The 23479-nt window shown below is 39.6% G+C and overlaps 1 protein-coding gene across 1 annotated transcript; it reads right to left on the minus strand.

Moving 5' to 3' along the window:
- Positions 1-11084: 11084 nt before the first annotated feature.
- LOC105713926 (hsc70-interacting protein-like) lies at positions 11085-11648 on the minus strand. Its single transcript, XM_012447743.2, has one exon. It carries the CDS (start codon positions 11646-11648, stop codon positions 11085-11087), a length of 564 nt encoding a protein of 187 aa, XP_012303166.2.
- Positions 11649-23479: the final 11831 nt, after the last annotated feature.

Below are 23479 nucleotides of genomic sequence, written 5' to 3' on the forward strand. Positions count from 1 at the left end.
GAACCATGTTTATTAACAGAGACTGACATGGTTCGCCTAAGAATTTATGTTAAGCTGACTGTAGAGATGTGGGAAGTCTATGGTGATAGCTGGGGGAGGCCTGAGCCTGTATGGACTAGAATCTTTTCTGTTTAAGTTTCACAAGAAAACTTCATGGAGATGAAATCCATGTTTTCACTCATTTTGGCATATTGTGCAATGATGGATGTGAGATGGGTCAAGACTGGCTCAAAAATAGGAGACTACGGCGGTCAAAAGTCAAAGGAATTGCTGTTTTTAAAGAGACTGTCCAAGGGGGAGCCATAGAAAAGCACTTAAACCGTCTGATTTTATTATTGTTTTCTCTCATAATGCCTTCCTGGCTGTGGGTACAAATACATACAGATAACAAAAGTTTTTGTTGTATACAGCATTTTCTCAGGAGAATAACTAAGATTCGTTCATTCTAAGATAGGTAACTGCGTCTAGAGCTATTTTTCAGTGTAGTTATGGCCTAAAAAGGTGGCAACATGATTTTAGATTCAAATCTAAGCTCTGCCCTCAGCTTAGATTTGAATCAAAAAAGGTCTCATCCATGAGGCTTTAATAATTATTAACTTACTGAAATTTGGCTGGTCCTGGTCTTATAAAGTAGTTTAAATTGATTTTAAACAGATTTATGTAAAATTTCAGTGTACTATTAGTAAGATCCAAATAACTAAAAACTTTATTTCATATTCTGGGAAATCATGCTTTTAAACTAGCAGAGTCTGTATGCTTAAAAATTATGAAGCACACAGATGGGCTACACCCATATCCAGGTTTTAATTTTAAAAGTTATGAATATAATTAATTATGAAGGTAATATTACAGCAAATGTATAAAAGAATATACCCATAATCTAACACCCTAAAACAACTGCTAATGTATTTTGGCACAATTCTTTATAATCTTTTCCCTCAGTGTAACTATTTTTCTTTACATATGTGTAATAATAATTTAAGGACAGTGTTGTATCTTGTTCTTTTCATTTAATATTGCATTAAAATATTCCCCATGTTTCTACATTGTCTTCACAGCCATAATTTTAAGTGGTTTAGTGGAAGGGAAGTGTGTAACGTAGAGCATTCTGCCTATTTCCAGTTTTAAACGAAACCAGGCCATGGGCATGTGCAGATTTATCGTTCAAGACTTCAGGTATTCTCAGGCAATCCAGAGGTCCATGGCATGTGGTAATTAGCAATTTTACTGAAGCTTTAGGGGAATCTGAGTCGCAAGACTGGAGTGTAGGAGCTCGCCAACCAGAACACCAACTGCTTACTCAATATAAAGATATTAACAGTTTGTCTATTCTCAATTTGTCCCACAAGCATTTTACAAGGGGAAATTATTGTATTAGCTAATTTTTGCTGCATAACAAATCACCCAAATTTTAGAGGCTTAAAACCACAAGCATTTATTATTTAGCTCGTTATTCTGTCTGAGATGGCTGGGAGGTTCTGGCCTGGGCGGACTTGGCTGGAGCTAGATGGTCTAGCATGGACTCAATCACATAGCTGGGTTGGCAGGCTGTTGACCAGAGTGCTTTGGCTTTTCAATATGTCTCCTCTCTAGCATTATAGCCCTAGATTGGGCTCATTTGCCTGGGAGTCTTATGGTTTCAAGTGCAGAAACAGAAAACAAGATTTATGTGTAAGCATTTTTCAGTACTTTTTTGCTTGCATCTTATTTGCTAATATTCTATAGGCCAAAGCAAGTCATATGGCCAGACCCAGATCAAAGGATGAAAAAAGAGACTCTATTTCTTGATGGGTGGGGCAGCAATGTCACAGGGCAGAGGGGCATGCAGACAGGAGTAGAAAAAATTATTGAAAACATTTTTGCAAATAAACCAATGCAATTTTATATATAGATGTATGGTCAAATTTGGGGATCTTTAAAAGTCCCTGGAAGATTCTTCCAGAAACCCAAGGCCCACACAAATTGTAATTCATGGGGAGGGGGGAGCTTCCAGTTATGGGCAAGTATTGTAAATAATACTTTAATGTACTTCTTTATGTATATAGTTTTTAAAATATTTTGAGTTATTTGGTTAGGATAGAGTCCCAGAAGAATTCTTGGGGTGATGAAAATGAGTATTTTTATGTCTGTTAATATTTGCTTTCCAAAAGGTTGTGTTGAATCATGTCTCGTCAGCAATTTATGTTTGATTACCTGTTTCACTATACTTCAGTGAGCACTGAATGTTAACATTAACAAAATTTTCTAGTGAGAAGTTAAAAAATGGTATCTAATTTCTAGGGGTGTGGATTCTGCCACAAGAGAATTCTACACACTGGGTGGCTTAAACAATAGAAATTGATTGTCTCCCAGTTTGGGAGGCTTGAAGTCCGAGATAGAGGTGTAGACAGGTTTAATTTCTTCTGAGACCTTACTCCTCAGCTTGCAGATTGCGGCTTTTCTCTGTGTGCACGCATCCCTAGTGTCTCTTGCTCTTTTTATAATGATAACAGTCATATTGGATGAGAGTTCCACCCTTATGACCTCATATAAGCTCATTTCAGTCTTTAAAGGCCCTATTTTTCCAAATACCATTACATTGGTAGTTAAGGCTTCAACATATGAATTTTGGGGGAACACAATTCAGCTCCTAACAGGGTGGACCTGTTAGGAGTTAGGTGGACCTGTTAAAAGTTGTATGGGGCCTGAAGCTTATACAATTTCAGGGCCTTCTTTAAAAAGAATATAAAATTATGAACACAAAATTGCTAGGTCCCCTGCCTAGGGTTTGGGAAGGGGCCTGTGGAAGTGAAGGTCCCCAAGGCTTAAGCTTCATGGCTTACAATGAACCTGCCTCTGCTCAGTGTTGTTCTTGTGCTTTACTTAATAGTGGGCATGATTGCTACTTACTTGTGTTTGCAGGTATAGAGTTAAGGTTATTGGTTTGATTAAAGAGCAACAGGAGAGCAGTGTTATCATTTAGGGTGGAAGGGTCTCAGGTTTAAAGCTTTGAGTTTAAACAGACACGTAGGGTTTTTAGGAGGCCTTACTTGTTCTAGTGGAGCAGAAAACCACTTGCGTGGTATGTTTGAAGAGAAGGTACTGGAAAATGGAGATTGAAGTGCAAATGACAAGCTTCACTTTAAAACATTTTAGATGGGGCAGTGCTGCTTACAGTGGACTTGGTTAATGTTTGTTTGCATGGAGAATCTGTTGTTTTAGAAATGTGTTTCTGCTGCTATTTCTGCTTCCAAGGATGTCAGATAAAAGGGCCTGAACACAACTGGGGACATATGGGAAGGGGGAGCCTCTAGTCATGGGCAGGGGTGGGGCTGTGATGTAACAGGCATTGGCTTAGACCAATGGGAATGTAGAAACAGATGGGGCAGAGAGCCTTAGGTGTAATGACTAATTAAGCACGATCTTTAAGTAGAAGTTGCAGGAAGTTTGGGGAGTTAATTGGTAGGACTGGGTGGAAAGCAGAAGTAACATAGGGGGTGGAGGTAAACAAAGAGAAATTAAGAAGGAGAAGTCTCATCAAATGGCATATTTAAAGATAAATTAATTAAATACAGAAAAGGTACAACTGATTTTATTTTCTTCTAAGTAATACAGATAATTCACATAGCTATGGAGATGATTATTCGAAATCACTATGAACCTCTTGGCTTCTGGAAGATAGCCAATGCGATTCCCAGAGCTTAGAGGGGCCTGCCTTAACCACCAAATTTTGTATTCGTTGCCACTGACACCGATGCGAAGCATGTAGAAAAATATTAGCATTTCCTATTCAAACAAATATGATACAGTCTGGGGACATAAGGTTATCTAATTTTTTTTCAAAAAGATAACATTTAAGAAAGCGCATAAACAGGAAAATCACTTTGCGCAACGTGACCCACTGATCCAAGCTGGGGTAGTTCTCAATGCCGTGGGAGAACAAGCAGAGCATTGTTTCAGCGATGAAAAGAAAAACATCCTCTGATTTTCCAAGTTTGTTCTGAACCAGATCCTTAGTTGAAATCGAAAGATGTATTTTTTTTCCTTCTCTTGCCTCTCTTCTTAATTTTTTTAACCCATTTTTTTAATAAAGCTATCTAAGTGGATGTTGAAACAGTGAATGTTAAGAAAGAGTACATTTCCTATGTAAACAAACACAACCCGGCTTAGAGAGAAAGGAAAGCAGTCTTGTCAACCCGAAAGGACCCAGCACATGGTAATTTTTGTAATTGAAGTATCCCAGGGATTCCAGGGTACATGAACAATCCATAAAACAGGAATGGGACCACACAAAAACACACCCGTGACTCCAGGCGGGCATGGTTGAAACGAAGCAGACCTTTAACAGTAGGAAGCAGGGGGCTTGCGTCAGGGGATCTTTGTAAATGCCCCTCTAAAATTAAAGTCCTCTCTAAGCTCCTTCCAGGTAAAAATTTGTTTAGAGGGACTGAAGGCTATGAAACCCAAGCAATACAGAGAGGAAGACAAAAAGGCTGGTGAGGTCATGACCTTGAGCCTTTTTGTTTTCTTTCTCAAGGTCTTTTACATGCATCCTTGGATTGCAGTCTCTGGGATTCCAACTGAATTAACGTCCATTGAAAACTTACTATGCTTAAGGCACGGAATGGGATGGTTTTATACACATTCTTTCGTTTGGATTTTTCAAAGACAACATCTAATCATCCCCAGAGAAACTGTAGCTGGGAAGACAGGATGGTGAGATGGTTCCTAAATCTATTCTAGATACAGTTATTTTTGGAAGTCCTCTGCCACAGTCAAAGGTGCTTTCTTGCCTACCTGCTGGTAAAATCCTTGACTGACTGAATTCTCCAAATAACTATAATTGGAGCAATCAGATAATTAGAAAATACACAGCAGGAGAGATGTTAATGTTCTAAAATATAGTTTCCGTTCTAATTGCAGATGAAGTGCTCTAGGGGCCAGAGTCCAGACAAGTATTTTGGCACCTCCAAGAACTGGCAGAACACAGAAAGGAAAAGAGAGACCCTGTTATCTTTCCACAGGGGTGGCCAGTCAAACTCTCAGAGATGGAAGTTAAGATTTCCTTTGGTATAAGTGGCAGTTTGACTGGCTGCAAGGAGAGCCTCAGTTTGTTTAATTTGGAGTAAAATTTTATGAGTTAATCTCTAGTGAGGGAAAGCAGCAGTAAACACAGAACATACTGGTCATTATTCTAAGTATTTCTACATTCTTTCTCATGCATGAAAGGAGAAAAAAATGTCACAACAACGAGGAGGCATGGTGCTCAAACATGTGTGTGTGTGTGTGTGTGAGAGAGAGATTTTGTTTTGATCAAACCATCTGGTGTGCAACATACCCCAGGAGTGTGAAGGAAAACATTTACCAAGAGATTCACATGGTTTCTGCTGTGTATACTCATATTTGTAGAAGACGCTTATGTTTTCAGAAAGTGGAGATAAACATAGATCTCTCCGCATTTATTAATGCAGCCCAGTTCTTTGCAGACCAAATCGTTATTTATTTTAGTGTGCCTTAGAAACTCAGGTGTGTTACAAAGCCAGAGAGACACACACACAATCTGGAAATGATCAGTGTCATGTCCGAGGAAAATGTTACCGTGCTCCTCAAGTTTAATAATATGGATGAAAAATTCAGGGATATTGCGATACGATGGCGTGCTGAAAAGTGGATTAAATCTCGATTAAATCACAACATAAATAATGCCTTAACTAAAAATGTTAAAGGCAAACTTGAAATGGTCTTAAAAACAAAAGAGGTAATTTACCTGATTTATTAGGGAAGAGAAAAAGTAGCTTGGTGTGTGTTCTGTGGATTTCATGTTTAATGGGATGGACTTTTAGGGAAATGGCTGGGGATTTGAGGAAGCTAAATGAAAAACCCCTGTATGCTGGCTGGAGTTTTAAGAGGATAGAGGGAGGGAAAAATCACCCATCAACCAACCCACCAACTAAACCCAAACCAACAGAGCCTGAGTGCCCCAGCACTGTAAGCAAGACAATTGTTTCCGAAGGGACTCCTGGCTACCAGGAGGCCACTTATTAAGGGAGCACTTAAACTTCAAAAAAGAAAAAGCAGATTTATTAGGAGGCACACATGAGGCTTTAAGGGAACGCTCCTGGTAACTGGGACTCCTGCTGTTCTCATTCCTGTGCCTTTGTATTGTTGAAAACCCTTCTGCAAGATCCAAATATGTCTTTAGTTTTTTTTTTTCACACGTCTTGCCACTTGAACATTTTGCACTACCAATCTTTCTGGAAAGTAGGGTACTTCCTTTTGAAGGTCTCTCAATTCTTCATAAGGAATTGACCATATTCAACTTCACTATGGGTGTTGGGTGGTAGGGTGGGGTTGGGGTGCTGGGACACATACTTCTAGTGGGTTGTGTGTCCCTGTGGGCAAAGGATATCACCTCTTGGGGCTCGGTTCCTTCATCAGTAAATAGAGATTCTGCTCTTTGAGGGCCTTGCCAGGTCTAAGATCCCATGATTCTCAGTGGGCCAGAAAACTCAACTTCTGAGCAATCAAACCTCAAAGTGACAGGATGGAATAGTTTGCCAATGATCGTGCAGCAAATGCTTGTCAGTCCTTAAAAGAACTTCAGACTGTACCTGTCTGGTGACAACTGGACTCTGACAAGGCAGGGGACTTTGCAAGGCAATGGCCCCTCCTGTCTTGCTCACCATTGTCTGCCTAGAGCTCATGCCACGTAGCAGGCAGTCAGAAGACACTTGTCAAATCAATCAATGAAGGTTTAGAAATAAGGGACTTCCTAGGAGCAACTCAGTTTTCAGAGTCGAGCTCTCTCAGCTGTCTGGCAGGAAACCCCATGTAATCAGTAAGCATGAATTTGGTGTGGAGGAGGGTGGATGTCCCAGCATGCTAGAAGACCTGGCAGAATGATAATTTGAGAGGTTAAAACATTCCTATCTGTCATTGAGACTGATGGCAGAGTCTGGACTACTGTGTCACCAATCCAGACACAAAGTGTGATAATTGTGGAGGAAGTACAAGAAAAATTGGATGATAGCTTTAACTCTGGACATTGATGAGTAAATTGGCAAACCTTGAACTGTCTAGGGTTGTGCAAGAGTCACTCAGACCGATCAAACAGATGAAGAAAGTATGCTGCTTGCTTGAGACTCTTCATCAAACGTAAGTCACTTGTCTTTGAATTAGCACATTGTGACTCAGTAGATACACACCAACAGGAAATGAAAGCTTTGGGAGATGATATCTTTATTCTGTGCAATACACTCTGATACTTTATGTTCTATTTTGTTTTTATTTTAGTTTTTTCTTTATGAAAAAAATAATTTTTAATTTTTGTGGGTATATAATAGGTGTGTATATTTATGGGGTACATGACATATTTTGATATAGGCATACAGTGTTTAATCACATCAGGATAAATGGGGGATTCATCAACTCAAGCATCCATCATTTCTTTGTTTTATGATCATTCCAATTGTACTCCCTTAATTATTCTAAAATGTACAGCAAATTATTGCTGACTGTAGTCCCCCTGTTATGCTATCAAGTGTTAGATCTTATTCATTATATATAACCATATTTTTGTACCCATTAACTATCCCCATTTTCCATTTCCCCACACTACCCTTCCCAGCCTCTGGTAACTATCATCATTCTAGTTTCTATCTCCATGGGTTCAATTGTTTTAACTCCCACAAATGAATGAGAACATGCAAAGTTTGTCTTTCTGTGTCTGGCTTATTTCACTTAACATAATGTCCTCCAGTTCCATCCATGTTGTGAATGACAGAATCTCATTTTTTTTTTTTATGGCTGGATAGTACTCTATTGTGTATATGGACCACAGTTTCTTTGTTCATTCATCTGTTGGTAAACACTTAGGTTGCTTCCAAATCTTGGCTATTGTGAATAACATAGGAATGCAGACATCTCTTTGATATCCTGATTTCCTTCCTTTTGGATATACCTAGCAAACGGATTGCTGGATCATATGGTAGCTCTATTTGTAGTTTGTGAGGCACTGCCATATGGTTCTCCATAGTGGCTGTACTAATACATTCCCACCAACAGTGTGTGAGGGTTCCCCTTACTCTACGTACTTGGCGGCATTGGTTACTGCCTGTCTTTTTGATAAAAGCCATTTTTACTGGGATGAGATGATATCTCACTGTAGTTTTGAGTTGCATTTCTCGCTCAGATGATCAGTAATGTTGAGCACCTTTTCTTATGCCTGTTTGCCATTTGTATGTCTATGTCCTATTTTGGGAAATGCCTATTCAGACCTTTTGCACATCTAAAAATCAGATTGTTAGTTTGTTTTTTTTTTTTTCCTACAGACTTGTTTGAGGTCCTTATATACTCTGGTTACTAATCCTTTGTCAAATGGATAGTTTGCAAAATTGTCTCCCATTCTATGGGCCGTCTCTTTCACTTTGTCTACTTTTTTAATTATGCAGAAGCTTTTTAAGTTGATGTGATTTAATTTGTCCATTTTTGCTCTGGTTGCCTATGCTTGTGCAGTATTACTCAAGAAATCTTTGTCCAGACCAATGTCCTGGAGAGTTTCCCCAGTGTTTTCTTGTAGTAGTTTTTATAGTTTGAGGTCTTATAGTTAAGTCTTTAATCCATTTTGATTTGATTTTTGCATATGACAAGAGATAAGGGTCTAGTTTCATTCTGCTGCATATGGATATCCAGTTTTCCCAGGACCATTTATTGAAGAGGCTGTCCTTTCCCTAGTATGTTTCTGGCACCTTTGTCGAAAATGACTTCACTGTGGATGTATAGATTTATTTCTGGGTTCTGTCTTCTGTTCCTCTGGTCTATGTGTCTGTTTTAATGCCAGTATCATGATGTTTTGGTTACTATAGCTTTGTAGTATAATTTGAAGTCAGGTATTGTGATTCCTCCAGTTTTATTCTTTTTGCTCAGTATGGCTATTTCAGGTCTTTTATAATTCCATATATATTTTAGGATTTTTTTTTTCTATTTCTATGAAGAATGTCATTGGTATTTTGATAGGGATTGCATTGACTCTGTACATTGGTTTGAGTAGTATGGACCATGAACATTTTAACAATATTGATTCTTCCAATGCATGAACATGGAATATTTTTCCATTTTTCATTTTTTGGTGTCCTCTTCAGTTTCTTACATCAGTGTTTTATAGTTTTTATTGTGGAGATCTTTTACTTCTTTGGTTAAGTTTATTCCTAGGTATTTTATTTTATCTGTGGTTATTGTACATGTGATTTCTTTTTTAGATTGTTCACTGTTGGCATATAGGCATGCTACTGATTTTTGTGTGTTGATTTTATATCCTGCAACTTTATTGAATTCGTTTATCAGTTTGAACAGTTTTTTGGTGGAGTCTTTAGGTTTTTCCTAATATAAAATTATATCGTCTGAACTCAAGGATAATTTGACTTCTTCCTTTCCAATTTGGATGCTCTTTGTTTCTTTCTTTTGTCTGATTGCTCTAGGTAGGACTTCTAACACTATATTGAATAATAGTAGTGAAAGCGGGCATCCTTGTCTTGTTCCAGATCTTAGAGGAAAGGCTTTCAGTTTGTTCCCATTCAGTATGATACTAGCTGTAGGTCTATTTTAGTTTTTAAAATGCCTGATACAATTCACTAAGTTGATTCCATGATCAATGCACAGTTTGAAAAACAATACTCTGAGATGCATTTTAAGATTGATTATGGCAGGTGCAGACTAGGCATTTCATCTTGTTTGGCTTTAAAAAAATAGCTTTATTGAGATATAGTTTATATATCATAGAATTTACCCATTTAAAGTGTACAATTTAGGCTGGGCGCTGTTGCTCATGCACTTTGGAGGGCTGAGGAGGGTGGATAACTTGAGGCCAGGAGTTTGAGACCAGCCTGGCCAACATGGTGAAATCCCATCTACACTAAAAATACAAAAAATTAGCCAACTGTGGTGGTGCCCATCTGTAATCCCAGCTACTCTGGAGGCTAAAGCAGGAGAATCGCCTGAACCTGGGAGGCTGAGGTTGCAGTGAGCCGAGATTGTGCCATTGCACTCCAGCCTGGGTGACAGAGCGAGGCTTCATCTAAAATAATAATAATAAATTAATAAGTGTACAATTAACGGTTTTTAGTGCATTCACAGATCTGTGCTACAATCCCCACAGTCGATTTTAGAACGTTTCACTGCCCTAGAAAGAAACCCCTTATCCTTTACTTGTCACCCCTCATCCCTTCATCCTTTTGGCCCCCCAGCCCCAGACAACCACTAATCTATTTTCTATATCTATAGATTTGCCTATTCTGGACATTTCATATAAATGAAATTATATAATAGGCTGTCTTTTGTGACTGGCTTCTTTGATGTAGTATATAGTGTTTTCCCCACATTGCAGGGTGTATCAGTACTTCACTCCATTTTTGTGGCTGAGTAATACTCCATTGTATGGGATAGACCACATTTTGTTTATTCGTTCATATAGGCATTTTACCTTTATTTATTTATTTATTTTATTTTTATTATTTTTTTTCTAGGCTGGTTTTCCTTCAGCAAAGCCTTTATTTATCAGAAGGGCGTTACGTTTGACCTCCAAATTTGGCTGACAATTTGCTGATAAGATTCAAAACCTTTGGGTTGCTCTGGTATTTTGACATATTTGCTGGGTTTTGAGCCACATTCTGGAAGGCCACCATAATTTCTGGATCCTACAAGGCTGCAAGAACCTCTGGATCACTAAGAATTTCACTGAGTCCAGGCATTCCAGCCATTGCAGGCATGCCCCCTCCCATTCCAGGCATTCCTCCGGGAAAACCACCAGGCATTCCCCCAGGAAAGCACCTAGAAAAGAGCCATACTGAGCTCCTGACTGTTGTCTGGCTTCTTCCTCCCTCTGGGCTCTTTCATGCTCTTCTCAAGCCTTCTTAACTCTTTCTATTCTTTCTTTGATCTCTCGCTCTTCATGTTTTCCCTCATACTTTCTCCGATGTTCTGTAATTTTCTGTGTCCTAGGTTGAACTTTTCGGCATTGCACTAGCATCTTCAGCATAATCCAATTTACAGGCAAGGGCAAGATCATGGGCTGCTTTTTCCCAGTGGGCTGGAGGTCTGTGTGCTTTCCCTCACCACTTGTAAGGCTGAGCTGAATCAGGATTTATTTCAATGGCTCTGTCACAGTCTTGGATGGCGGCATTTGGCTTCTGTAATCTGACGAAGACACTGGCCCTCTTGGCATACAAAATGGCCAAGTGAGGATTCAGCTTGATGGCAGCTGTGAATAAGTCAATGGCTTTCTGCAATTCACCATCATTTAGGGCTTCAGTAGCAGCCACTTTCTTATCATTTGCCTGATCCATCATCTCCTCTGCTATCTCTGCATTTTCATCTCCCATTTCTTGAGGGGCATCAGTGTCTGGTTCAATCACACCTTCATTATCAATTTCTAGATCACTTTCCTCACTTGGTGGTTCGTCTGCCTTTAAGTATTCCTCTACCTTCTTACTATCAGGTTTTTCTTCCTTGGTATTTTCTTCTGATTTAGCTTTCTGAGTAGCACGTGGTATTTTATCCCCCATACTCTCCACCCACTCCCTCAGGAAGCACATTTCCTCGGTGTGCAGAACGCTTGGATCCTGCTTACACATCTTCACAAAGGCCCGAAGCTCATTCACTTTGCGGGGGTCCATGGTCGGGAGGCGGTGGACGAAGCTGAGGGTCTGCGGCCCGCTTCCAGGCCAAGGCACTGGCTCAGCATCCATTTTAACTTTATTTATAATTTAGACTATCAAATCTCCCTAAACTTACTAATTCTTAACATCCAAGAAAATATGTGCATGGTGGGAACCTGGGGCACCTATCTTGGTGAGAATGTTTCCTAGCCCCGTCTATAACCTCATGGTTCACACTCTGAAAAGTCTTCCTGTTTTCTCTTTGTTCTCACCATTGAATTGGCAAGAATCACAGAAAGGATCAGGTATGCAGGGAAGAACTAGTTCTGATGGAAATGAGGGCCCCAGGGCACTTGCTTCTCCCTTCATTGCAGATGGACAATTGCAGGAGCAGTGAACATATTGATCCATTGGTCAGGATCATGAAAAGTACTCTTTGGAACATCCTGTTCTGTTCTTAGAAGAACCCACAATGCACAGAGAGAGGCTCCTGGCATGAGGAAGACCTTGATCTGTGCCACAATTTCAGATAAAACTCCTTACTCAGAAGAGTTATTCCCAACTGAATTTGATCACCCCTAATTCTTTACTATTTGTTATTTGAAGGCTCTTTAGACTCACCAAAATCACAAAAGCAAACTACGAAGTTGCAGTTTCAGGTGCTTTTAGGGTCAGTGTTATTATTTTTCTAAAGTCTTATTTCATGCTTTTAAATGAAAACGTAAGTGATATGTGTACTGATCCCCAGAGAGGAGACAGTGGGTATACCCTTGTCCTCCAAGGACCTTATGGTACTTGATAGAGGATTTGATTTAATGTTCACTGAAAAGCCAACTTTGGCTTGACCTGATTTCTGGAATTTTCTCGGTTATTGAAACTGTGCGGTTTTTCATTTTCTTGGCCTTGTCTCTAACATTCCATGCTCGCGTGGCTGTGTCTGCCTCCACCATGTCTGAAATGTTCTTGGCATTTTCCTTGGGTGTTTGCTAATCCATTGTTCTGCATGATAGATTCAGAGAAGAAATGCTGTAATGCAGAGCCAGGGCAGAGGGGAGACGGTGCCACTCGGAGGGAGCTCTCAGGCTTCCACACGATGAGAGGTAACTGGAGCAGGATGACAGCGGTGCTGTGCAGCCTCAGCTGATGTCTCAGCCTCACCAGAGGCAGCAGATGGCACTTCCAGATGGTGGCTGTATATATGTGTGTTGAGGGGCTGGAGGGCAGTGGAGAGGACTCTCTTCCTCAAGCAGCAGGCCCTGAGAATAAGTCATATGGATTGTTTCCGAAGGGAGAATAGAGTAGGAGTTTTATACTCAGAGGGATTTGTGTTTGGACTACACTCCTCATGAAATTTGTTCAACAGATACTTATTGAATGCTCAGTATGTACCTGGCACCATTCTAGTCATTGAGGGTGTGTTGCAGGACAAACTAGAGAATGTTTCTGTCTTTATGGAGTTTCCCTTCTTTATCGGGGGATATATCCATATAGCAAATAGCTATGTATAATTTGATATTGTGGAGAGATAAAGCTTTTGAAGGAAAAAATAAAGCAGGTGATGGATGTAGAGTGAGGTGCTATGATAGACGAAAGGGCCAGGGAAGGTGCATTTTAAGGAGGCGATGCTTAAGCAGAGGTCTGAGTGAAGCAAGAGGCTGAGCAGGTGGCTTTCTGGGATGTATATTTCTGGCTGAGGTAGCAGCATATGCTACTGGCCTGCGGATGGTGCTTGCTTGACACATTACAGGGACAGCAAGAGGGACAGTGTCTGGCACAAGGTGACTAAGGCTGGTCACTAAAGGGAGAGGTAGGAGGTAGGGCCACAGGGTAGCTGGGGGCCCAATCAGGTGGGCCTCACAGAGAGTATGAGGCCTGATGTGAGCCCTACTCTATGCCTCACTCTCCCCATTTTCTGCAGCCGTGAGGTGATAGGATTTAAGGAACATGAAATGCACTTAGTAATATGTGAGTCATCTTCCTCTTTTCCTAAGAGATGACAACAGGTCCACTTTTGATGCACTCATCCTCACTTGACTTGCTCAGTCCACCAGGATTGGCACATAGTGAGGTTGGTCTTGGTTGGGGCATTTGGAAAGTCTAGATCATCTCTACTTTTAAATATCGCTAGGTCTCCTGGGCATTGACTTCAATGTGGTGGAGAAGGGAGGGCAAAACTTACACCATGAAAATGTTTTCCCTGGACGGCCAGTAGGGATGGCATTTAGAGTTTGTTATCATGTTTGGTGCCCATTTCCTCTCTGGCTGGGCATGAAGCTGGCAATGGCCCTGGGGTACCAGATACCCCCTCAGTTCTAAGACTGTATTACAAATGGTCACTTTAGTCCTCGGCACTAATTTTTTTTTCTCAGCATCTCCTTGTTTTCCTGACAATACAGGACTAAGCTCTCCAGATAATAAATAGTAATATGAATGTAAGCAAAGTATAATGGTGCCCAGAAATGTAGCCAGAAGATGGTGAGAACATTGATTCACACCTAGACAAGCAATTATGACATGGAAACTTATTTATGCCATCAAAGGTCCTGAATCACCCTGATTACACTGAATACTAGGGATTAGCTGCAGAATCTGTAGCTCTCAAGCCCATCCCAGACGGCCTTCTACCAGCTTCCAAAGAAGCAACATTTAGGTTGATGGCTTCCAACCTGGTATGGGGAGGAGGTAGGAGCCCCTGGTAGTGTGCCAGATGATACATTGTGAGGGCTGGAAGAAGAATAAAATTTAAAAGAAAATGTTCTCATTTTCTTTAAAAAAATCTCAGTTGGTGATTATTTTTTTTCATTCTTTTCCCTTCCTTTTTTTTCCTTTGCCTTCCCTTCCCCCTTCTTTCTCTTTCTGTTCTATCATGTACTAATCTACTACTTAAGAGATAGACTCTGGAACCGAATGGCCAGGGTTTGAATTCTGGCTCTGCCTCTTCCTAATGGCATTCCCATTCCTTTGGGTAAGTAACTAACCCTCTCTGTGTGTTAGTTTCTTCATTGGCAAAATGAAGAAACAACATTACCCATCTGATAGAGTTCTTAGAAAGATGAAAACATTCATATATGTAAAGTGCTTAGAAGAGGGCAGAGCACACTGTTATATATTTTGACACTATCTTCCCATTATTTCAATAGGGCTATCATTTGTAAGTAAATAATTGAATAATTTATATTCAATTAAATTATGCAAATAAATTGCTTTATTCAACTAAGTATGAAAAGATGAGGTGTGGCTAGCCAGTTTTCCCAGCATCATTTATTAAATAGGGTTTCCTTTCCCCAAATTATGTGTTTGCATGAATTGTTAAAGATCAAGTGTATGTGTATGTGTGTATGTGTATGTATGTTTCCTATTTTTTTGTTGATGGGGTGATGGGGTGGATGATTTACAAAATCTGGAGATTATTCTTTAATTTGATGAGAATCATTTTTATGTAACAACCATGACATTGGGCTGTGTAAGGACACAGTTTGTTGATGGCTCTGATTTTATACAAATGGAGCAGCTTTTAGTATCAACACTACAGACAAAAAAATTCAAGATACAAAGAAACAAAGCCTCAGAAAGGCACCCAGCTCCTTTCTAATTAGTAACATTTCTGAGGCTAGTCTAAGGGAGAGCTGAGCTGCAATGAGAACACAGAAACATTCCAGTGTTCAGATCCCTGAAAAAGCAAATGATTCTGGAAAAATTGCACTCTTTGCATTCTAGCAACATTCCAGAGAGAGATCAATTTTAAAAATCAAGAAAGCCTCAGAGATCCTTCAACTAAAGAGTTTTTCCCCCCCACCCAGGGGAAAGAGAAAAGGAATAAAGCGAAATTCATTTTAATTCAAGATATATTTGCCAGATACTATCATTCTCTTGGGCCTCTAATTCTCAGTGTTTCAAATTAGAACAGCCTTAGTTAACCCATTGTTTGTCAGGCTGATGACTGACACCCAGCGTGGTCTGAGTCTTCCACTTTTGAACTAAGTTCTCTTGGGAACCAGGTGTCTCTTGTACCACTTCCCCTTCGTCTCTCTTCTCCCCATGGACTTAAAGTGCCTCTTCTTCTCTACCTGAGTCACTTGCAGGTTTGGGGTGGGAGAGCCAAGGGGGTCATCTTCTTTTCGACCAGCCTTTCATGAACAGTGGATGGAATTCTGCCTATAAGGGAGCCCCAAGTGTGGGTTTTATAGAACTCAGCATTGGCTCTGGCTCATAGATCAGCAGCAGTCTCTAAATGAAGTGTCTGTATCCTGACTCTTAGAAAATGGCCACCCTCCTACAGCCACCCAGAGTAAACCAGATCATTAATTAGCCTGGCTGTCCAGGAGAAAGCTACACGTAAATTCTCCAAAACAAAAGAGAAAAAAACCAAACCCCCCAAACCAGAATGATAACACTTCTGAACACAGTATTTATATGAATTGTATTGGAAAAAAGATTTAAACAGGTACAGAGGTAGAAGCATAATGAACCCTTTTTGTACTCATCACTCAGGTTCAGAGATGACCAGTCATGGCCGACCTTATTTCATTTACAGGTCCCCCTGGCATATTTTGAGGCAAATCTCAGACATGTTATTAATTTATTTATACACATTAGAAAATACCATTCAGGATATTGAACCACATGGTGAATGGTAAGAAGCAGAGGAAATCAAACTAAGTGAAATGAAAAGCATTAAATGTACCCATTAGATTATGTGAGACTCCTATGAGAGAACTGGGTAAAAAACATGGCCAAATGGTAATCAGTCTCCCCATCCTGAGGCAGCCACTAGGGGCACCTCTTGATCATGAGTCTCAGCATTGACCAAGAAGTAAACCTTTTTTTGTTGTTGTTGTGTTCTTTTGCACTCTAGTAATATTACAACCATGACTAAGGACATATTAAAGGAGGAATAAGCTAGGCACTGGAATCTAGTTGTAGTCTCAGAAGGGATTCTGATGTTCCCATGAGCTTAAAGTGTGTAATTCACTCTTGGAATGATGGAATTACTTATTCAGATATATAACCCAGAAATTTTGAAATTTCTGGGAAATAGTGGCAGGGTTGGTATAGCAGAAATAATAATGGCCAATTTGCCTTCTAAAAAGGAATCTGCAGCCAGGCATAGTGGCTCAAGCCTGTAATCCCAGCACTTTGGGAGGCCAAGGCAGAAGGATTTCTTGAGCCCAGGAGTTCGAGACCAGCCTGGCCAATATGGTGAAACCCCATCTCTACAGAAAATATACAAAATTAGCCAGGTGTGGTAGTGCATGCCTGTAGTCCCAGCTGCTTGGAAGGCTGAGGTGGGAGGATCACTTGAGCCAGGGAGGTTGAGGCTGCAGTGAGCTATGATCGCACTCCAGTTTGGGTGACAGAATGAGACTCTGTCTCAAAATAAATAAGTAATAAATCAACCTGGGGAAGTTTCCAGTGGCCATTAAGTTACTCTCAATTGTCACCCTGCTTGAGAGAGTATAGTAGGCATTGATTCCCTTCTCTTCCTAGAGATACAGTCTAAACCAGAAACGGTAGGTTAGTGACTTTGTTTTTGTTTTTGTTAGAAGATTGAAATTACAGAATTATTTATCCTGCACTTCTACACATTTGTTTTCTTCTTTTAGATCCTAAATAATTTCTTTATTTTACACATTTCACTCAAACAATTCTATTTTTCTCTATTACCATTATCCTAACACATCATGTTCAACTTCCTTCTGCTTTTTAAAAATTCTAATAATTTCCATTTGGTGATTAGTGCCACAGGAAAAGATATGGTTTTAACATTAAAGCAATTTTTCTTCCACCTAAGTAAACCATTAAAGACAATGGAAAGGAGAACAAATGTGTTTTTCAAAAGCCAGGATTTTGTTTCCCCATTGTATCAGCTCTTTGCAGACAGCAAGTGTACAATTCACTTTTGACTGAATCATAATAAATATGAGACAATATGGTATAAACCACTTTTTATAGTACAATACTCACCAATAAATTCCACTTATAACCTTAAATCAAATTGGTGCAGATGCAAAAATTATGTAAAACTGGTGGTACCTGCTCCTGACCTTGTGGGGGCCCTCCCAGATCTTGACTCAATAAACTTTTTCTTCCCTAATGATCTGGCAGTTATTCCTATCAAGAGAATACAATGAGGGTGCTGAGAAGTGGGGAAGTGAAGCAGTGATTCAGAGACCACCAGGGCCCTTAAGAAGATTAATTTGTATGAGGTACCTGAAAAGTTGGAAAAATCTCAATGCATTTCTGAATACACATATTCATTTTGAGCTGATTTCTGTTCCTCTTGTGCCCTGTAAAATTTCAAGGAATGTAGTTGAGGTCTGGAGATTTCCACAAAGAGATTAAGAGGGGCTATAAACCGAAGAAATAGTGGTTTTGTATAACTGTTGGGCATGAAATATTTTCAGTACCAAGATGTCCTGACTTTCAGTACAGAGACTGAGTAAACACCTTGTAAACATTCAGGGAACATTTCTATTAATGCTCTTAATAATAGGGCACATGATTTAAATCTAAAAAGAACCTGCGTCTGTTATCTCAGAATAATGTGTGAGTCTGTTTTTATATTTATTTCATAAACTAGTTGGTGACATAGCTGAGTTTTCTGTTAGACAGCAAGGTCTGATTTTGCATTTTGTCTTGGAGTCAACCCATTCTGGGCTCTCAATAAGCATGTTTATATAATATTCATTGGATTTTTATTATCCTAACCAAACACTTATACTTTCTCTACTTTTAAAAGAGGTTGGGCCCTTTTTGTTGGGTCTATATGAAACCCTGAAATCTTCTCTCGCAATGTGTCAGTCGTTCTAACGTGGAGTCAGAAAGACTATTTCTTATCTCATTCTTGTAGTCTAGACACTGGGCTGATCCTGTAAGTGCCTGGATGGTGATAGGAAGATTATTCTTTGTGGGATGGTGAGGGTAGGGGATTTCATAGAGTGTTGCCCAAGATTTTGCTTATTTCTAGCTCAGAGCAGCCCCAGGGTGCGGGAGGAGCAGAGAGTGACTGAAGCAGACACAGTCAGGTGGCCTGCGATGCAACCTCATGCCTGCAGCCTTACACTTTGTGGACTCAGGCAACTATATTTACCCTTCTTGGTCCTCTATTCCTCTCTGTAAAATAGGGATCATACTATTTACCTTCAGGGTAGATGTCAGGGTTAAAAAAAAGGCTTTGCAAAGTGGTGTGTAAAATATAAACAATTATTTTACTATCATCATCTAGTTATATACAGAGTGGTCTAGTATCCCTGAGGGATACTGAGCTGCAGACCTATTTGAGAGAGAAAGAAAGGGCTGGAATTACAGAGACATGGCTGGGACCTGGTCTTGATCCCAGGTGTACCAGTTGTCTTTTGTTGGGTGTGACAGCTGAATCTAAACTCTGTTCCCAGAGAAAAACTTTGTTTTTTGTTCTGCTGGAGTCTGAGGAATTGCAAGAGAATAAGACTTAAATCCTGATGTCTTGGTTTGCAGATGCCCTATAGAGATAGATTCACAAGTTTGCAGGTACTGTGAGATGCCTGCTGAACCACCATTCTTCCCTTTCTCCTTACCTTAAACTTCAGCACCTTGATTGGTGTGCGTGTGTGTTAGTGAATATGGTCAGCCATAAAGTATGAAATATTTTGTTTCTAAGTCAATCATAGTATCATACTATCCCTTAATAGAGATTCACTTTCTCACTCAGCCTCTTTGGGTCATGTTCTTGTGGAACAGTTGTGGCTAATGAGACACAGGGAGTTATCTGTGAGTGCAGATTTAATTCCCAGATAAAAAATAACATGTTGCTTCTGATAATCTCTTTCCTGCTTAACTGCAACAGTGGTGTGAAGGCATGATGTTAGAGTTCTGGCAGCCACCTTGCAACCATGAGTCAATTAGCAAGAGGATGAAAATCTAATATACTGATGATGGCTGATTGAAGAAAGAAAAGGCATGAGTTTTGAAAAATAAAATTGAGCACTGAAACTGTCTTGAATTGATTCCCTTTCAGAATTCTTATTTGTCTTTTGGTTGAAAGCCACTGTGATTCAGGGTTTTTGTTATTTGTATATAAACTCATTGGCTAATGAAGTGCAATATTCAAAGCTGGAGATGGGAAATGTGGTGTAAGGAGAATGGGGAAAGACTTTACAAAGTTCGGAAGGGTGAATAATAATTCAATGGACAAAGAAGAAAGGTCAGATGAACATTTTAATTACCAGAAACAGAATATGTAATGAGTCCAGAGGCACAGCATTGCATGGAATGTTTTGGATACTACAAGTGGTCTAGCTTGGTTAGATGCAGTGTTCTCAGCAGGACTACACCCCAGAGATAACTAGTAAGTGTCACAATGCCCAGAAGGTGATTCTAGTGTTTTGTAGAAGGAATAATAAATATCTTGCAATGTAGGTTGTGAAACTAAAACAGATATCATGCAGGAAACCCACGTGGAAACATGATGTGGGCTGTCTTGCTTGTGGATGTAACATCTCCTTTTGGGGAAATAAGGCTTCATTCTTCAAATGCTGAGGAAGAAAAGGGGCAATTTCATTTTTTAGGGGAGAGAGACTGTAACCATACTTAAAGAGTGGCTGGGGTCCTCCTGACAGTCACTCCTTTGAATACCTTTAGAATGGTCTTTGTAAACATTTCAATTTCTCATTTAGAAATTTGTCATTTTTGACATTTTTTAAAAAGCCGACTCTGAAACAAGAAATAAACTATCCACATGAATGGAAAAAGTTGTTTTTATATTTAGCACCAGATCCAGCTCTTCATGCAATATTTAATTCTAATAGGAAAAACCCCGGGCAAATCTCTGAAGCTAGTGTAGTTGACTTTTTTTTTTTTTTTTTTTTTTAGAATTTTAAGGACTAAAGAGTGGGCATATTTATAAATTAAAAGAGGTTGAAAGCTTGCTTTTTGATTACAAAATAATAAATGGAAATGATAAAACTATATAATCTATACAATGAATGCTTCCTACAATTTTCTTCTCCCCAGATTAACACTATTAATAGATTGATAAATTAAAATATATTTATATAGATAAAGCAACATGTTACTTCCATGCAGGAATGGATAAGACCTATTTTTACATTCTTTTTTGGGCAAGGCACTATGTAGGAGCCATCTTTTATTTACTTAATTCTTAAAATTTTTTTTTTTGAGACGAAATCTCACTTTGTCACCCAGGCTGGAGTGGTGTCATCTCAGCTCACTGCAACCTATGTCTCCCAGCTTCAGGCAATTCTCCTGCCTCAGCTTCCACGTAGCTGTGCTTACAGGTGCCTGCCACCACAGCCAGCTGATTTTTAAAAATATTTTTAATAGGGACAGTGTTTCATCATGTTGGCCAGGCTGGTCTCAAACTCTCGACCTCAAGTGATTTGCCTTCCTCAGCCTCTCAAAGTGCTGGAATTACAGGCTTGAGCCACTACACCTGGCCAGAACCTTCTTTTAATTACACAGTGGAGACTTTTCCAGGCGTAGGTCAAGAGGAAGACTTCTGCTGTTTTTGTTTTCTAGGTTCATAGGGCAGAGCTGATACTCAGTTTGCATGAAGCAGTCTGGTGGGCAGATGTAGTAAGCATCTCTTCTGATTGGTTGGGACCTGTATGTAGTGGTTATTACCCTTCTACCATGAACTGAACTTTGTTCTTTCCACAAAATTAATAGACTGAAGCTCTAACCACTAAGTATGTGACTGTATTTGGTGATAAGGCCATTACAGAAGTAATTCAGGCTAGATGAGGTCATGAGGGTGGGGCTCTGATTGATAGAATTAGTGTCCTTATGAGGAGAGACATGAGAGCACTCATTCTCTCCTTTTTTCCTCTTGCTCTCTCCACCATGTAAAGAAACAGTGAGAAAGTGGTCATTTGCAACCCAAGGAGAGAGCTCTTACCAGACACCAGCTCTGCTGGCATCTTGATCTTGGACTTCCCAGCCTTCAGAACGGTGGAAAAACAAGTTTCTGTTGTTCAAGCCCCCCAGTCTGTGGTACTTTGTTATGGCAGCCTGAGCAGACTAAGACACCTCCCAATAAATAGTAATTCTCCTTGAAAATTCCAGCAGTTCATTTAGTCATCTTTAGGGTGTGGGAACTTGAAAGAGATTTTTTTTGGTGGCCATTTGCAGCTTATCTGTTATATATAATTACACAAAAGCAGATTGCAAGGTTAAATTTTGATAGCATCAACCCTCCAGGTTCAGTGTATGCCAGTGTCCCCTCTGAACACCCTCTGGAAGAAGACATTCCTATTAAAGGGGAATTCTTCACCCAATTCCCAGCCAGGGGATAACCTCAGCCCACAGCCCACAGACATCTTCTTTTCCCCCACCCCCTTGAAAATCTTAAAGCATGGGTAAAGAAAAAAGGAAAATCTTCCCCTTGGAAATATCGTGCCTCATATGCTTTGCTGTGTGACGATAAACCAAACAATCATTTGGGATAAATGTATCCTAGGGTGGGCCATAAAAAGAGGAGGAGAGACAGAAAAACAATTTGATCCAAATTATAGTTGTTGCAAAAATTTTCATTTGTCTCTAGTTTTCCATTAACAAATATTTGGTCTGGCTGTCCATGAAAGTATTTTCCTTTTGTGTGTTCAGAAGCAGGTGAATGTATTATCTAATAAGTGTTGACAGAACAGATAAGCCAAGTGATGTTAGAACTTCCATTTTGTTTTGTTTTCCATTTGGATTTATTTGAAATCTCCTGGCTTGATGAAAATATTCTTAAAGAGAAATTGGCTTATCTTTCTTGGGACTTTCTTGTGTTAACCTAAAGGCAACTTTATTTTATAACCTATTAGATATTTTTCTTGATAGGGCTCTTCAATATTTCTTATAAAAATAGTTTATTATTATTCATTTTTACTTCCTTTTGAATAGTTTTGAGAGATTCCTTATGTACATATGAGATCTCTTTGGTTAGATTGAAATTTATTTCAATACATGATGCAAAGCTATTTTTTAAAACTTGTTATTGGAAAAGTCCAAAGAGTAGTTTATCACATTGACATCCTCCGAAATGTGGGACAGATTCAAGGCTTCCTCAATAGTTAAATAGTTGTTTAATTTCTCCATCCCAGTATTCTTACCTAGTAGGATTTGCCTAGAGTGCCCTTATGACACCTGTGCACCTTGCTCTCAAAAATGACCAGACCATGTCTGGATGTGAAGGAGCCTTTCTTTGCCATGCATGGCAGTCATTGTTGGAATTAACCATGGAAGGAATAAAGTTGTTCACTCTCATTCCCTGAGCCACAGGGCAAGGTAAATGTGGAAGCTGAACAATGTTTCATGGTCATGTGGCTTCACTGTAATAGTCAGGTGCTGATGTACCCCTTCCTGCAGCACAAAGCCAAGATCATCAATGGGAAGGATTTTCATTCTCCATCAGCGAAGGGAACACTGTTTCCACATCCCATTCAGATTGAACACATTTCATGTGCTCTCTTTTCTCATTACACAAAATCAATGAATGCTCATTTTATTTATAGGCCATTTATTCTCTTGGAGAAAACAAAACTGTAGAATCTTGATGTTGTGAGGATGTGGCCAGACAATGGTGGGTTTTTTGGGAAAGAGCCAGGAGGATTATTTCTGGAGGAGGAACGTCAGCATTTTTCTTGTGGAACTTTAATTGGAAATAGGATGGCAGTTCGACCTAGAGAAGAGATCAAAATGAAACAAGCTGCTGTTTTCATCCTCGTCCCTTAATGGACCATAATCCTGGTCATAAAAACCCACCACTTAAACTTTGGCAGTCTTACTTTCCCAGGAAGCTTTATTACCAAGTATTAGCTTGAGTCAAGACATAGCTTCTCCAAGCCACATTTGAGCCAATTCTACCG

The sequence above is a fragment of the Aotus nancymaae genome, unplaced genomic scaffold (assembly GCF_030222135.1).
Source record: "Aotus nancymaae isolate 86718 unplaced genomic scaffold, 86718_ANA_hifiasm-v0.15.2.pri h1tg000025l, whole genome shotgun sequence".
Lineage (NCBI taxonomy): Eukaryota > Metazoa > Chordata > Mammalia > Primates > Aotidae > Aotus > Aotus nancymaae.